At 46.8% G+C, this 16,382-nt stretch overlaps 1 protein-coding gene across 8 annotated transcripts in view; it reads left to right on the forward strand.

The window, feature by feature from the left end:
• The window catches only part of PHACTR4 (phosphatase and actin regulator 4), a gene marked incomplete at its 3' end in the record, with an annotated part of 99,197 nt that extends 83,111 nt beyond the window's left edge, over positions 1 to 16,086 (forward strand). For 7 of the 8 annotated variants that reach the window (XM_084609634.1, XM_084609631.1, XM_084609632.1 and 4 more), the window contains 8 exons: positions 5,087 to 5,669; positions 7,228 to 7,442; positions 8,825 to 8,981; positions 10,485 to 10,540; positions 11,505 to 11,566; positions 12,563 to 12,700; positions 13,537 to 13,613; positions 14,340 to 16,086. In XM_084609634.1, coding sequence (XP_084465760.1) covers positions 5,087 to 5,669; positions 7,228 to 7,442; positions 8,825 to 8,981; positions 10,485 to 10,540; positions 11,505 to 11,566; positions 12,563 to 12,700; positions 13,537 to 13,613; positions 14,340 to 14,355 — 1,304 coding nt within the window. Of the gene's footprint in view, positions 1 to 5,086; positions 5,670 to 7,227; positions 7,443 to 8,824; positions 8,982 to 10,484; positions 10,541 to 11,504; positions 11,567 to 12,562; positions 12,701 to 13,536; positions 13,618 to 14,339 lie in introns of those variants that run through there. The other variant, XM_084609629.1, reaches the window with a different exon arrangement.
• Positions 16,087 to 16,382: the final 296 nt, after the last annotated feature.

Here is a 16,382-nt window from a genome sequence, read left to right on the forward strand (position 1 = left end):
GGTCACTTTAGATAAGCTATTACCAGCAGGAGAGTGAGGTGGGGGGAGGTATTTTTTCATGCTTTGTGTGTATAAAAAGATCTTCTACACTTTCCACAGTATGCATCCGATGAAGTGAGCTGTAGCTCACGAAAGCTTATGCTCAAATAAATTGGTTAGTCTCTAAGGTGCCACAAGTACTCCTTTTCTTTTTGCGAAGACAGACTAACACGGCTGTTACTCTGAAACCTGTCATTAGTGGGTGTTAGAAGGCTTTCACCTCTAAATCACCAGTTTATATGGTCAGTGGAAGTTGATGGTTACAGCTGTTTGGTGTCCTAATGAACTGGTAAGTCCCAGTGGGAAATATCCACATGACAAACTACTGTGGTATTTGGCATGGATCAGTGCCCTTGCTGCCAGTTGCAGCAGCAAGGCAAAGGACTCGGAGTGGACCATGGAGTCTGAACTGCCCCCTTGCTTCTTGAGGTGCTTCCTCAAAGTGCATTGGCAAGGCAGGGATGTTGGGGAAGCATGCCCCCCTTGCTGCTATGGATAAACTGAGAAATTCAGGCTGCAGGGCTGCCCATCTGGCAAATCGTATAGCACTAAAACGTAAATTAAGAGCTGATTCTTCACAGTGCTGGTTAAGTAAAGAATTAAATGCATCTGTTTCCAAACCTGTTTTAACAGAACATGTTGAGGGGAGTTTCTTGTCATGCAGTTAGCCCAATATTACGTATTGGTCTCTTAGATGCCTTGGTTAAATCTTGAGTAAGTCACAAGTGAAATGTGTTAAGTGGACTGAATGAAGCCGTTAAAGGACAACGCACTGCACAGCTAGTCTTTGGACAGGAGTAGCAGGGAGTGCCACAGATCAGGACTGAGATGTATGGGCAGAGCTGTGAAATGAATCCATCCATAGTGGTGGCTGGGCTTGTGCAGATCTTGTTTGGGAGGCATTGGCAGAGCTGTGTCGAGAAAGCCGGCGCAGGACCTACTTGCAGTAGGCTTAGATCAGTGTGTTCGTTTCCACAAGCAAATAATGCTACTTCTCCAGACTAAAAAATAAATACGAACCAAATAATTTAGTTTTTCTGCTCTGGGATGCGCTCTGCTCTAGCAGGTTTTACAGTTGAACTTTGCATGGTATTAAACTGCTGTTTGCCAGATAATAAAACTAGTCTGACCATTCCTGTTGTGCACGCAAGGAATACCTTCTTTGCTTGCTTAAGCTGCTTGCACACAACATGGGTGGTATTTGAAATGCATGAGCATTAATTGCAGGTAGTGCTGAGAAAAAAATATAATGAAAGACAGCAAAGTGTCATACTGCTGCTATCTCCAGGGTAGGGCCTTAGACACCTATGGCAGAGGGTGTGGAGGGAGTGAGGAGTTACATGTAAGTAGAGCTGAAGAGCTCTGCACCTGTTTTGCTTGCTTTGCCTGTTGAGAATCCCCATTCAAACAGGGACTGATTTCACAATTGTGCTCTGTACAGACCTACATTTAAATACTCAACACAATGCTGTTTCTGATACAAAAGTATTGAAAGCAAGATTGGAGTTGGTCTTTTTGCAGTATCAAACCCGCATAGTTTCACTAACGAGTGAAATTGAAAGGACGTGTATTTGGATGGTGTAAACACTAAGGAGGGGAAGAAAATATTTAACAGATAGTAAAGGTATAACTAGGAACAATGGATTTGAATTAGGCAAAGGAATATACAGCCTGAATGTCTAGAAGTGTTACCCAATGGTGAGATTGGGGAATAGGCTCCCAAAGGAAGTGGTGAAAGCCCCATTGACTGACAGAATAAAAATTAGGTAACAGAGCACAAAATGGAAGGGAACAGCCCCGCACTGAAAAAAAGTGACCATGGCTAACATAACCCGTCTCTTTCATCTCTGCTTCCTCATTCCGTACGTTAGGCTCCTATGCTGCTGGCCTCTTAAATGAGACTTCCTGGCAGGATAGGCTCAGGAAATGCTAACTTTCACATAACTTAACTTGTACACAACAGTAGTTCACAGTGTATGCATGGATTCTGTCAAGGCCATGCCAGGTACAGGGGCAGCTGTTGTTCACACCAAAGTGGCTAGTTTAGCCTTTACTAGAGTAATATGTTGGCTTCTGTGTTGGGTCAGAGGAGTTTGTACTGTCCTGGGTGCAGTGAAACTAATTTTTAGCCCAGTGAGAAAGACCCCTTTGCCTTACCCATGACCGGAGACAGATTGGATTCACAGGACACTTGCAGTAGGTCCTAGTCCTGTGCGTGCTCTGCTTTTCTAACGCCCATTTATGGGAGGTGCTGGCTACTTGGCTCCTCTCAGAATCAGGCTCTTAGTTCCCAAACATGACCTCTTAGGGCTGATCCTATCTGGCTTTGAGTAGCACTGAAAGCAGAAGCCAGTGGGAGCTGAGGACACTCAGCACTAGACAGGATCCTGGCCTTAATCTGTAAGGGAAAAGTCTGTGTATTCGAAACATCTGAAAAATGCGTCCACCTTTGTATTACTGCAGTCTTCCCAGAAAGCACAATCTCCTCATCTCTTGCTGCCATTTGTGGTTCTGCAGCACCACTGGACTAGGAGCTCTTGTTTCAGATCTGGGGAATGTGTTGATACAGATGTGATTGTGGTGGTGAAAACAAGCAGACACGGAAGAAAACTGACGTTTTCCAAGCAGTTTGGTAGGAGGAAAATTGACCTTTCAACCCTTAGAAGCTGCTACTGCATAAATATTAAAGGCCAAGAAGCCACTGCTGAAGAGCCCAGTGCATGACTTTTTTTAATCCCACTCCCACCTACTCCCACTATTATGGCAGTGGGTCCCAAGGGACCCACGGGATACCAGTCCCACTGCAGGGCTCTGCACTGCAGCAAGAGTCCAGTGTCCTTTTTAAACACTGGGTGTTCTCCTGTAGGACAGAAGTGATATACCAAGTGTGAGGTCTCCAATTTTGGGAGCCACTACTGAAGACTATATTTTCTGGATGGGATGGGATACATTACATTACATTACATTTGGGCCCCAGCCCTCTTCCCCTAGTCACATTGTTCTCGTCATTCTCTCCTGGATCAGCATCAAACAGCACAGACCCCTGCGTTAAATTCAGGCCTGCCCCACAAATCGGGAAGGGACTTTCCAAGCTGTAGATTTTATGGGTCCTATAAACCCCTCTGGACACATGATGATTTATGATGTCAGCTCTGCCTTAGATACTAGTGACCACAGTAGAACCATAGATGAGGGGTAAGCTGGTAACAGGATTTATGGTGACCCAGCATTGAGTACACGTAGAATAGGGAAAGCACTTTCATGTTGGAGAGGAGTGGCTAGCAGTAATGTTCTCTGTGGCTAGCTCTGACAGCTAAACTGAGTGTGAGCATGTTAGCGTTTCAGTCCCACCGACTTTTGTCTTCAAATAGCAATACTCTAAAAGTGTTGTATGAAAGGAAAAGCTTTAAGTCCAGGGTTTTGTTGGGGATGTTATATCAAATTCCATTTTTGGGTGTTGGCTGTAAATGTAGGCACAAAGTGCCCTGGTTGCATTCATTCCTTTGCTAAGTGAGCAGCATACTGATCCGCATGTCCTGCACCTGCCCAAGGAACGCAGCCGTTCCTGGAGCTGGCCCTCCTGTTGCACTCTCGCCAAGCCAACCTTCCATGCAAAGCAGCAAAACAAGCAGGAGCTCTTCCAGCCTGCTCACTCTTGGCTGCTGTCCTGACTTCTTACCTTAGTAGCTAGAAGAGCAAGTGAGAAGCTTTGCCACCCAGTTACAGGGTGAATTTGATTTAAATCACTAGTCAGGAAGACTCGATTTAATCATGGTTTTCTCCATAAAAGTGCATTCTTGTTGGTGGTTATAACCTTAATACATATTCTTCACAACTCAGAGATAGATGTAGGTTTCATCTTTAGAAGGTACACACTATACATTTTTAAAGTGATTTTATTTTGAAAACTTTTCAGATTAGTTTTACATCTATATCAGAAAATGAATTATTGTTTGGTTATTTCATTTACCAGAGGTAATTGAAACAGATATTTATGAAGTCATTGGGAGATGAACTATCTCCAATTCAACAGATTAATCATTACTATTTGGAGGATTTTCTTGCCATACTGTATTAGGAAGAGAACATCACTAGACAAACATTTAAATTGTTTTAGTTAACTAAAACAACAATGTTAAGTATTCTGGATTTTTTTCTTCAACAGCAAACATATAATAGTTTAACAAAAAAGCATATGTCCCTCGCTTCTCACATTTATCTCCAGACTTCTTGTCCAGATCTATTCCGCCCCCAACAATCTATTCGTTGAACTTTTTAAAACTTTGCACTTTTAGAGAGGTAAGAAATTGACTCTGTGTACACAAATTTGCGGAGGGACAATAGAGTTGAGGTCTGTTGTTTCTCACCTCTTTATATTTATTTATTTAAAAAAACCTTTTTGCTGTTAACGAGCATGTTACCTTTGGAGACACAAATCCACAGTTTGAGAACTGCAAAACTAAGCATCTCGGATGGTATCTTCTAGACTGAGTACTGAGTCCCATTGGGTAGGTAGAAAGATTAACCTAAATAATTTCTACAGAAGCCCCTGGAGCTCCATAAGATTGGGTCCCTAATCCATGAACTATTGGAATTCATTTACAAAACTTTTCTTAAACATTACATGAATGTATTGTCTCATACTATAGAATTAGAATTTATAATCCCTATTCCATGATGAAATATCTTTGAGCTATAATATATCTTAATTAAAACTATCTTTAGATAGGTGTTTTTTCCTCAAAAAGCATTTTATAAAAAAAAAATTTAAATAAAAAAATCTGATTTAAAAATTTTTTTTAAAAAAATCATTGATTTTTATCCACCCTGCCCAGTTACCTCTGGCATCTGGCTTTAGGGAGCAAGCAGCTGAGACTGCAGGAGGTCATGTGAACTGATCAAGGTCTCAGTGGGTCAGAATCTGCCTGCTTCTAACCACTGGATCCTGTAGCCTCCTGAGTGCTTTCAGTGCTCAGCCAGTGGATGAGTGAGGGTCCAGCACTATGGCAAAGCCCTAATAAAATGTGGGATCTCTCTTCTTTTCCAGCTGAACTGTCTCAAGCAGTGAACAGTAGTATGGGCTTAACAAAGCCTTCCCCGCCCCTACCACCCAAGAGAGGCATTCCATCTAACATGGCACCCTCACTGGAGTCAAGTGCTGCCTCGAAACCACCAAGTGATAGGGTAGTGACAGCTACTCGTCCCGCATCGATACCAGTGCATATCACCGTGTCTCACCCGCCACCGTCGCCTTCTCCGCCATTGCCCAGCCACATACCTCCCGAGCCCCCGCGCACGCCCCTGCCTGCCTCCAGCCCTGTGACGGAACCCCAGCTCTCCCTGGAACTGCCCAAGGAGACCCCTACACAGGAAGATCTCAGGTCACTGGAAGTGCCCAAGTGGGCGGCAGAGCAGGGGTTCGGAGAACCTCACTTGCCAATGCGGCTGCTCCAAATCCCACTGCACATCCGGATCCAGCAGGCGCTGACGAGCCCCCTGCCAGTTACCCCACCTGCAGAGGGGTCGCACAGGGCTCACTCGCTGCTCTTTGAAAGTGACAGCCCCTACGAGGACAACAGCACCCTGGGCCGGGCCAGGTCGCTGCCAGTCACCATCGAGATGCTGAAAGTGTGAGTGCAGACTCTGTGCATGCAGGAGCACTGACGGGTAGGGGGATAGCCGGGCACACAGCAGCCTGCACTGTGGTGTGGGAACGCTGCGCTCCACGTCCTAGAGCAAGACCTATGATTGTGGAAAGTGCCACGGGAATTGAGTGTTTGGAGAAATGATCATCACCTTGGTACGCTAGGCAGGAAAAGCAAAAACAGTTCAGAGGAATCTAGGTATTTAATTGCACTGACGAGACAAAGTGAGATCCTCAGTTTCTTCATTCAGCCATGACCTGCTTCTGATGACCTAGAGCAGGGGTGGGCAAACTACGGCCCACGGGCTGGATCTGGCCCCTCAGGGCTTTGGATCCGGCCCATGGGATTGCCACCCCCATGGCATAGCCGGCACCATGTCCCTGCGGCCCAGGATGGGGGTCGGGGGCAGAAGGCTCCCCGTGCTTCCTTCACCTTTGGGTTCCACACCCGAAGCTCCCATTGGCTGCAGTTCCCTGTTCCCGGCCGATGGGAGCTTCGGGTGTGGAACCCATAGGTGAGGGCAGTGCGCGGAGCCCTCTACCCCTCTCCTAGGGGCAGCAGAGACATGGTGCTGGCCGCTTCCAGGAGTGGCGCGGGGCCAAGGCAGGCAGGGAGCCTGTCTCAGCCCCGCTGCACACTGCTGCCACCCCGGAGCCACACCAGGTAAGCGGTGCTGGGTTGGAGCCCGCAGCCCGAATCCCTCCTGCACCTCACACCCCAACCTCCTGCCCTGAGTGCCCTCCTGCACCCCAACCCCCTGCCCCAGCCCTACATTCATGGCCCTGAATGCAATTTCCACACCCAGATGTGGCCCTCGGGCCAAAAAGTTTGCCCACCCCTGGCCTAGAGAGACTGCTTGGAATTTGATGTGGTCATTCCCATCTCCCCACCCCCCCCACACACTCTGCTTGGGTTTGGCAGCAGGTTTGAACCCTGAAACCCCAAATGGGGTTGGCTGGTGATTAGAGGGTGACGGGGTTAGCCCCAAGTGCCTCAGACATCTCATGCATCTCCTTGAATTGGTGCTTGCTGAGCCCGGAGTCCTTCCGACTCTTCAGGAAGGAGGGATGAGGCAGGGATTGCAGCACGGGCCTTTGAGCAGAGCTCCTTCAACCTGCCACTGTTTTGGACTTGCCACAAAGCACCGAAGGAAGCTTCTTGACTTGGGCTCTTTAACCCCCTAAGTCCCGTAAATTCATTTGAAAATCCCACCCGCAATCTCTGTCTCAGTTGCTGCAATTCATGAATGTTTAAAGCATGTTGACATCCCTGGAGGGAAGGTGCCACAGGAGGGTAAGGAAATCTAAGTACTCTTGCTCGTAGTTCAGCAGGGCTTCCATGAAAGAGTGTGGGGGTAAAAGGGGGGCAGCAGCCGCAGGCAAACAGCCACTGACTAGGAAGGGGTTACAGCGCTTGTGACCTGCCTTCCATAGAGAGGCTTCAGTTTAAATTGTCGCTGCGGCTGGGGATGGAACAAATCCCTGACCTCAGAGTGAATCATTGTCATTTTTAAAATCAATAATAATTGTGCGCGTTTTGTTAGTCCAGATGATGATGAAGAGGAGGAAGCAGACCAGGAGGGCGAACGGAGTTCAGGTCCTCACGTTTACATTGGAGATGCACCATCTGTCACAATCATTCCTAGGCTAATGCCACAGCCCCTGCAGGAGGAAGAGGAGGGGACGAGTGATTCGGACTCGGAGGGACCCATCCTGTATAAGGATGAGGAAGATGAAGAGGATGATGAAAGCCATAACAGTAAGGTTTCACCGTTGGGAGGCCAGCTTTACTCCTACACACACAACTGCACTTAGCCACGTCAAGAGCCACACCAAAAGTCTGGTCCGTACAGTGTCCCAAAGTGTTAGCCTCTTTGCTTCCTCACAGGCTACTTATCCACAATGTGGGAAGTAATGCATCCTGGAAAACATAATCCCAACTGTCCATACAAAATGATGATGACTGTTACCACTCAAGAAAGAGTTCTTGGAGTCATCGTGACTTTTCTGAAAACATCCACTCAATGTGCAGCGGCAGTCAAAAAAAAGCTAACAATGTCAGGAACCATTAAGAAAGGGATAGATAACAAGACAGAAAATACCATAATCCCACTAATTTATGGTATGCCCACACCTTGAGTACTGTGTGCAGTTCTGGTCGCCCCTTCTCAAAAAAGATACAATTTGGAATTGGAAAAGGTACAGAGAAAGGCAACAAAAATGATTTAAGGGAGTGGAACAGCTTCTATATGACAAGAGATTGGTGCAGGCCACTTTAGAAAAGAGACAACTAAGCCAGGGGAGGGGGAAATGATAGAGGTCTATAAAATCACGAATGGTGTGGAGAAAGTGAATAGGGAAGTGTTGGTTAGCCCTTCACTTAACACAAGAACCAGGGTTCACCCAATGAAATTAATAGGCAGCAGGTATAAAACAAACATAAAGAAGCACCTCTTCACACAACACACAGTCAACCTGTGGAACTTGTTGCCAGTGGATATTCTGAAGGCCAAAAGTATAACTGGGTTTAAAAAAAAAAAAAGTTAGATATGTTCATGGAAGATCAGTCCATCAATGGCTATTAACCAAGATGGTCAGAGATGCAACACCATGCTCTGGGTGTCCCTAAGCCTCTGACTGCCAGAAGCTGGGACTGGACAACAGAGGATGTATCACTTGATAATTGCCCTGTTCTGTTCATTCCCTATGAAGCATCTGGCACCAGCCACTGTCAGAACACAGGATACTGGGCTAGATGGACCATTGGTCTGACCCAGTATGGCCGTTCTTGTGTTATGTTCCCACCTGCCTACACTCCCTCAAATACCCCAACTGCCAACCAGCCCATGTACATCCCTGCCTGATGGGGAAAATTCCAGCAGGGGATGCCACCAAAATAGTAACCACACATCCTTCCAGCTCCCTCTCTAGACAGGATGGTGTTACTCCTTTTACCATGCTGCAGGCTGTACTGTAGCTGCATGACCTTAGTGACATTCAGCTCCTGCCAACAGAGGAGCTGTGGTACTTGACCATTGTGTGTGTGATGCCGGGCTGGCCTGTGGATCCAGCTGCTTTTTTACAGCGTGGGAGCACTCCTGTCTTTACTCATGCAAGGATCCCTTCTTCCCTTTCCCACAGGCGCTCTAGCTAACAAGGTGAAGAGGAAAGATACATTGGCCATGAAACTGGGCAACATGGCCACGCAGCAGGAGCTGGAGGAAAAGAATGCTTTCCCTCGGAAAAGCAAGGAGGAGTGGAATGAAATTCGGCAACAGATTGGGACAGCATTGATCAGGTACAAAATGCAGAGGAAAAGAAAAATCCTCTGTCTTCGGCATAACTAAGGGTGAGCCAAGAAATCTGCTTGCCTGAAATGTAGCAACAAGGAGGCTTTTTCTCTGCTGCGTTGGGGCTGGGGTGCTAGGCTTGCGTGTCATTTCCCTCTGAAGTATTGTAAAGACAAGAAGCTTACATTTCATGCAGGACAGTTTCCACTGTTCGGGAGGGAAGCCATTTGAGCTGGAAGAGCCAACTCTTCCTACCCCCATAGCCTGTCAGACTTCTCATTTCCTGAGTTGAAGTGTGCTGTTAAAAACAAAGTTCGAGGAGCCACATTGAGCAGTGATGTGAGCAACTTGACAGATGTAATTTGGAAAACAGGTGCAAGTGGCAAGATCATCTAGCTCGCTGTGAGTAGGCATTCTGTGGGACCCTGGGTGACGCTGGTACTGCACTTCCTGAAGTTAGAGGGTGCAGCTCCCTTACCCAAGGGCTGAATCTGGCCTGGGGAGGAGTGGGAATTCTGTGGGTGTAAACTAAAGCAGGGCTGCAAAGTGTCTTGTCCACAGCTGAGTTGGATTCCCTCGTGTCCAGTTGGGATTCCACTGCAATGATGATTCTGGGCTGCTTCAGCCCTTGCTGTGCTGGCAGTTCTAAAAACAGGAATTGCATACGATGTCACAGTACCTGTTGGACAGTAGCCAATACCAAATGTTTCAGAGGCTTCTTTGCTTCCACTCACTGCTCCCTGTTCCTCCTCCTCACCTCAGCCCCTGCGGAGAGAAAGGAGGCAGCCAGATACTTGAACAACCTTGCTGCCTCACCACTGGCCCAGCTCAGCAGCTTCTCACCTTCCTCCGCTCCAGACTGCAGTTGTGCAGTCATTACCAGCCTGGCCAGTGTGGGTGTTCTGCTGCACCCAGACAGCACGAGGCGGCAGGGGAGAGAGGCCCCTGGTTACAGGTGCGCTAAGTGTGGGGTCAGCTTGTGCCACCCAATTGTGCCCCCACTCCTTGGGGTGGAGAAGGAAAAAACAGTGACCTGTTTCCATGTGAGACACATGGCAGCTGTGCCCTGCTTTATCTGACATCCTCACGGGGGCTGTCTTCCTGCTACGCACCAGCCCTCCCACACGTGCAAGTTAACATATCTGAAGCGCCCAACAAATAAAGGTGCATTAGAAGTTATACTGTGAGACAATTTACACCCAACTTTTGACCAGCTTGTCCGTCCTGTGTTCCTTACACCACTGCTGCCTGGCCCAGGCAGCTCCACGGGAGCAGCACCCACTTAGGCCAAGTTCAGTCTAGTGGATTCTGCTGTCTGGGTGAAAAGCTGTGTTAGCAGGTGGAGGGAAGAATTGTCTGGTTTGAGCAGTAATGAAAAAAGGGAGCAAGATGATTAAAGTGAGTATCGTATTAACTCTACTCCCTGCTGCTTCCAAATGAGCATTGGCATCTGTGTGTCCTACAGGAATATGGCTGGGCAAGTGTAATGGTTTTTATCTCCTCTTGTTTAGGCGACTAAGTCAGAGACCAACAGCAGAAGAGCTGGAGCAAAGGAACATACTTCAACGTGAGTAACGACTGCTCTACAGCTCCCAAACACATAAGTATTGCTGCTTTTTTCCCCCTGTTTCTCAGTTGTAGCATCAGAGGGGTGCAGGGGTAGAATGTATGTCTTCTGCAGTTTTAGAGCAGAGTTCTAGGCCCCTGTTTACTGAGCTAGAGTTAATGCACTGTTCTGTATCCCTTCTGTGGGGTACCAGCAAACGCTGACCTGACTGAAGCTTCTTGGACAATAGTATGAACACTCAAGCACAGTTCAAAGGCCCCTGTTCACTAATTTACACCCGAAAGATTGTGAAACACACACGATTTCTTCCCATGATATTTTTAAAGAAAAGCTGTTTTGCTTGGGTGTAAACATTCGACTGCAATATGTGCAGCCCACAGATCACTGCATCATGCTACGGCATAAAACACAGCAGGTGACTATGGTCTGTCTAGCTTCGTTGCCCATGATGAATGCAATTAGAGTTAACAGTGTAAATGGTGACAAGAGACAAGACTTAAAATCAACTCTAGAAAACAAAATGTCAGCTTGGAGATGATTTTCAACAGAAATTTCCTTCTCTGTATTGCTCTTTAATCATTAGCATAACTGAAAATTCCTTCCCCCTCGCCCCCAAATATAACACCTATTATAAAATGTAACTTAGGCCCATAGGAGCCAAAGTCACTCAGTGCCTTAGAAAATTTTACCCAGAGTTCTCTGCTAGCCTGGAGAGGGCTCTGGTTAGCTACTGAACCATCCTGAGGTAAGGCCCATTCTGCTATCCTTAGTCTATGGACTGTTTGAGTAAGGATGTCTGACTCAGACCCTAGTGCTCTCAGCATGCCTGGAGTTATTGCAGACAGATGGTAGGAGATGCAGATAGTCCACGGATATGAAAAGCTGGTTTTCCGTGTTCAGCTCTTGACAGTGGTTTTCAACGAGGCACTGCTTTAAATGAAACATTTTTTTCCCCCTTTGCCAGAAAAAAATGAGGCCGACCGGCAGGCTGAGAAGCGGGAGATTAAACGCCGCCTCACCAGAAAGGTACTGCAGTGCTCCGTTTGGTGTTTTCCGTCTCTCTGCTCTGTTGTGGATGGTGGCGGTAGTAAGCACCTAAGAGAACATAGAGGGGTGGGGGAGTCATGAGGCTGCTCTGTGGTTATCCTGAGTGCCCTCTGACTGTAACAAGTTGGGAATTTGTCTGGTCAGTCGAGATATTCCTACTGCACCTATCGCTGGAGTGTCGGAGTTCCACATTAAAACAGCAGCGGCCACGGTTTTCAAACTGGGTGGCCTGAAATCAAGTTCCTAAATAAATGCCTGAGAGAAACTGATGGGAGCCGCAACTGCTTGCAGCCATTATCTTCAGTGGGATTTGTGTCCAGCAGCTCGGGAAAAACAGGCCACTTCTATTTAGATGCTTCTTCTATGCTTAGATGTGGATTTAGGAACCTAACTTTAGGCAGCCAGGTTCGAGAATTGTGAACACTATTTCCAGAATGGGGTGTGAAATGGACAGACTATCCCAGATTCTAATGCTGCTGTCTCCCATATACCAACGGGATTAGCTGTTGATCCCAGATGGGTCTAGCCCACGGGGACAGGGTTAAACTCGTCCCACACTTGTGGCTGGGAAGGAATTTTTACAGAGCATATTAATACGGAACTTAAGTACATGTTGCCATTCCCTGGGGCAGTAGGGAGGAATCCTGCATTAGAATCAGGTTAGGAGTGTATCCCACACGGTCAGTTTCCTGTATCTAGGTCCCCCCTTCCATCTGTTCCTGTAGCTCTCATTTGAAATGCCGTCCTGGCCCTGTGTGCCTTTTACACTATAAACACTGCCATAGACTCACTTAACTGATGAGGCAATTATTAACTCTTCATTAAGGACCATACTGGGGTGCTTTTTTGCATCCCACATCAGTGTCTAGTGATCTCTCTTATATGCACAAAAAAGATTGAATGGTGGGGTCTTTGGCCAGAATGCACATTGGTGACAAGTATGGTCGAAGCTGACTTGTCTTCTGTTGCTTTCAGCTTAGTCAAAGGCCTACAGTGGCTGAACTGCAAGCTAGGAAGATCCTGAGGTTTCATGAATATGTGGAAGTGACAGATGCTCAGGACTATGACCGGAGAGCAGATAAGCCGTGGACAAAACTCACACCCGCTGACAAGGTAATGGGGAGAACACTCTTCCCAACCCTTGGAGCCCCATGTTGGATACCCCATGCTCAGGGATATAAGCAAAGTAAACTTGCTCTTCTTCTTTTTGCTTCAACTCTTCCATGTGGTGGGACCCTGGTCTCCCTCCCGTCTCCTGAATGACTCATCCCATCTCCCTAGCCCCATCCTGTTGAGCACCCACCCGCTACCAGCACACCAAGAGTTTCCTGTTCTCTACACACAAGGCCCGTTTGGGCTCCATGCTGCTTTCTCCCAATTCCCAGCCCAACCTCCCTCTTTTTGCTCTGGCCTTTGATCTGAAGGAGTGGACAGGAGCCTATAGCAGGAGGAAGCAGGGTACAGATGCTGGGAAGACCCAGGGAAGAGTGGGGGAAGTTCTTGGCAGGCTGAGGCTGGCCTGATCAGGATCACTGCAGGAAAGTCTCAGTCCAGTTCCATGCACCATCATCCCTTAGGAACTGGGCATACCTCAGGGTATCAAGCATCTGGGGATTAGCCAGTATTTTAGGGTTAACCTGAGGCTTTGAGAGGGGTTGTTGAAGAAAAAATGGGGGAGCTGCTGAGTTTGATCTCCAGTACCTCACTTGGGTTATAGCTGTCCGCAAGCTCCCTCTTCAACGGTGAGGAAATTGAGGCTGTGGGTAGTCCTGTCCATTTCAAAACTACATGTGCCCTTCATTTTATTCCTTAAAAGTAGTTGAGATGGTGCGGACCAGCCACAAGCAGATCTGTACATGCAGCACGTCCTGGGTCTATGTAAATCGGTGGTGGTGGGGGGAATAAACAGTGTGGGTGAGCTGAAAGGATTTCTTTCCCCCTGTGTGCAGGCTGCCATCCGAAAGGAACTGAATGAGTTTAAAAGCTCTGAAATGCAAGTCCATGAAGACAGCAAACACTTCACACGGTGAGTGAGACAAGACTCCAGGAGCCCATGTGCTTTGTCTTCGTACAGGCCATAGCTGCTTCTCGTCTTGCTCATAAAGCTGTGCTTTGAGCCTCTTAAGCCAAGAGCAAGTCTGAGCTTCAATATTGAGTAATGGGCTTTAATCCCATCTGGGAGAAATAACCAGATGCAGCTTTCACAGATATTTATCTTCACTTTCTCCGTTGTAGGGGAGCTTCTTGGGTGCACCTGCCTGTAAATGGTGGGCCTGGAGACTGGATAATGGGTTATAGAGCCTTTCACCTGTACATTGTGGGTTCAAATCCCGGTAACTCAATAGTGAGCAAAAGCTGATACACCACTAACCAGCTGTTAACTAGTATGTGAAACAAGTAGCCAGGTGCCCATGTTACAGAAAATACCATCACAATTCCCTCCCACTTGCTCTGCAGTCTCTACATAGAAGTGAATGGAGAATGAAAAGCTGCTCCTCACAGGCTAGAGTTGGGAGTGTGTTGGCTTGGCAGTGCAGGAGAAGTTCTTTCTCTCAGTCCCCACTGGGGTGGATTGTCATACAGGGACCTGAAGTGCCTCTAAAATTCTCACTGAGAGCCCAGTGATTACATACCATCAGTGCGGGGACACTACCAGTTTATTAAAGACCTCCTGATATTTTAACATCCATAACATTTCCTTACAGTTTACCCAAATTCCAGGTGTGACACTGGTTTTACTCTTCTATTTTAGGTTCCACCGGCCATGATCCTCCAGAAGAGGGAATGAGAGAGACCAGAGGAGAGAGGATTGAAAGCGCGTGCTATTTCCATCTACTGGGCAATATAGTGGAGGAGAACCTTGGGGCTCATCCAAGCTTTGCCTTGAAAACATACCCAGAGAAGGGCTCTGAGCTGGGGCACAAGGGGATCCTATCTGAATGTAGCATTTCACTGGAACAAATGCATCTTGAGTGCCATCAGGCTGGAACTGAACACTATACCTCGCATGATACAGCAATACTCCCCAGGGCATCCAGGCATCTCGGCTCACCTTCCTGAGGACCACACCGGCATTGGAACTGAGCTCTTCCACTCCTCCCCCAGCTCCCTTTATTGCTCCCGATGAGCCCTGTTCTCCACTGTAAATAGTCCTTACAAACTGGTTGGAACTTTTTGTTTTTCCCTTTTTGGGAAGGGGGAAAAAATAATCTAAGCTCTGATGTTCCAGAGAGCTGGGAAGCGTGTGTATATTTGCTGTGTACAAAGGAAACCTTTTTAAAAAATGCTGACCTGGCAGGAAACTGACATGTGACTATTTTTGGTTTGGCTTGCTTCTTTTTAATGTACTTAATATTCTGAATCACTACTGACCAATGATATGTTGCCCTGGAAGGGAAATTGTATAGATCTTAACAACATATGCTGCATCTTGTAAACTGAATTTTTTATTTTACAAAAACCAAACCCACGAACCTGCTCCTGTGCTAACAGACCTTGTCTTGAGACAATTAAGTCTTGTTTAATGGGAGCTACAGACACAGGAAACAACGGTTGCCTTTTAAAGTTTTGTTTTTAATTTCAGGAAGTTGAGGTATGTAATAAGTTTTCTTTGATTGTGGCTTCCTCTATTTTTTTTTTTTTTTTTTTTTAACACTCTCCCGGATCAGGGTGAAACTTGCCTTTTCCTATTCTCATAGCGAAACCTCCTGGAAATTTTAAGAATTACACTGTGGAGAGGAAGAGGTTTTAAAAAGTGACCTTAAAACCAGTCAGTCTTCTGAGAATGTTCTCTTATCAGTTCTTACTGAATGTCTTTAATGTTGACATAAGCTACAGCTGTAGCGATGTGCACGGCACTTGTCCCGTGGGGGTGAAGTGACACTTGGAATGAGGCGGGGGAGATGTTACTCAAGAATATGGGGGATTTGGGATTTTACTGGGGGGTGGAGGGTTCTGTATTGTTGGATCACTGGTGTGTTTTGTTTTGTTGCTTGTTCACTCTCTTTGCTGGAGGTCACTCAGAGCTTGTGCTGACTAGCAGTCGGCATTAGTGTGCTTGAGGTCTGTGCTCATGAATCCTATGTATGTCTGCCTGCCTAGTGTGGAGGCCTTTTCATGTTCTTGGTACTGCCCTTCTTCCATGATGTGCCAAGTATCTGCTGGGTCAGTCCTACGGGGTGTAATGTGGCACCCTCATCTGCTGCCTTCACACCCCAGGAGATCCAGTTAATCTTGTTTCATCTCAGTCATCATACTCTTAGAGCAAGGAGTCACTGGGGATAATTTCTTGTTTCTTCAGATTCCCTCATAGTCCCCAAAAACAATGATTCACAAGCAAGAGGCAAAGATTGAAGTTCCCTTTATAGAAAACAATATGGAACCTGGTGCATTGCACTTCCAGATTGCTTCCCTGATGTACAAAATCTCTCTAGACTAAATGATTGCATTGTATATCTGTCTTCCCGTTGACAAATTTTAATTATTAAATAAAAGTATTTTAGGACTCTTTTTGTAAACAAAACAACTTGTCTTTCATTTTGTGCCACTAACAGGAAGGTGAGAAATAATGGGGACCACTTCAAATCCCTCTTGAGAAGGAGCAATTAAGTTCTGTGCGGTTTTATTCTTTGCAGGTCTGTCAGATGAGACCATGACTAAGGTCCTGTCCACCTTAGACTGAAGATCCTCAGGATATTGTTTGTAAGGATAGGGAATGTTGTTGTCCTAGTGCCTCTGACCAAAATTTCCTCTCACCTGCATTGTACAGCAGACTGTGTACTAGCTGGCTGCTGGC

The sequence above is a fragment of the Lepidochelys olivacea genome (assembly GCF_965140295.1).
Source record: "Lepidochelys olivacea isolate rLepOli2 genome assembly, chromosome: 19".
NCBI classification, from domain to species: Eukaryota; Metazoa; Chordata; order Testudines; family Cheloniidae; genus Lepidochelys; species Lepidochelys olivacea.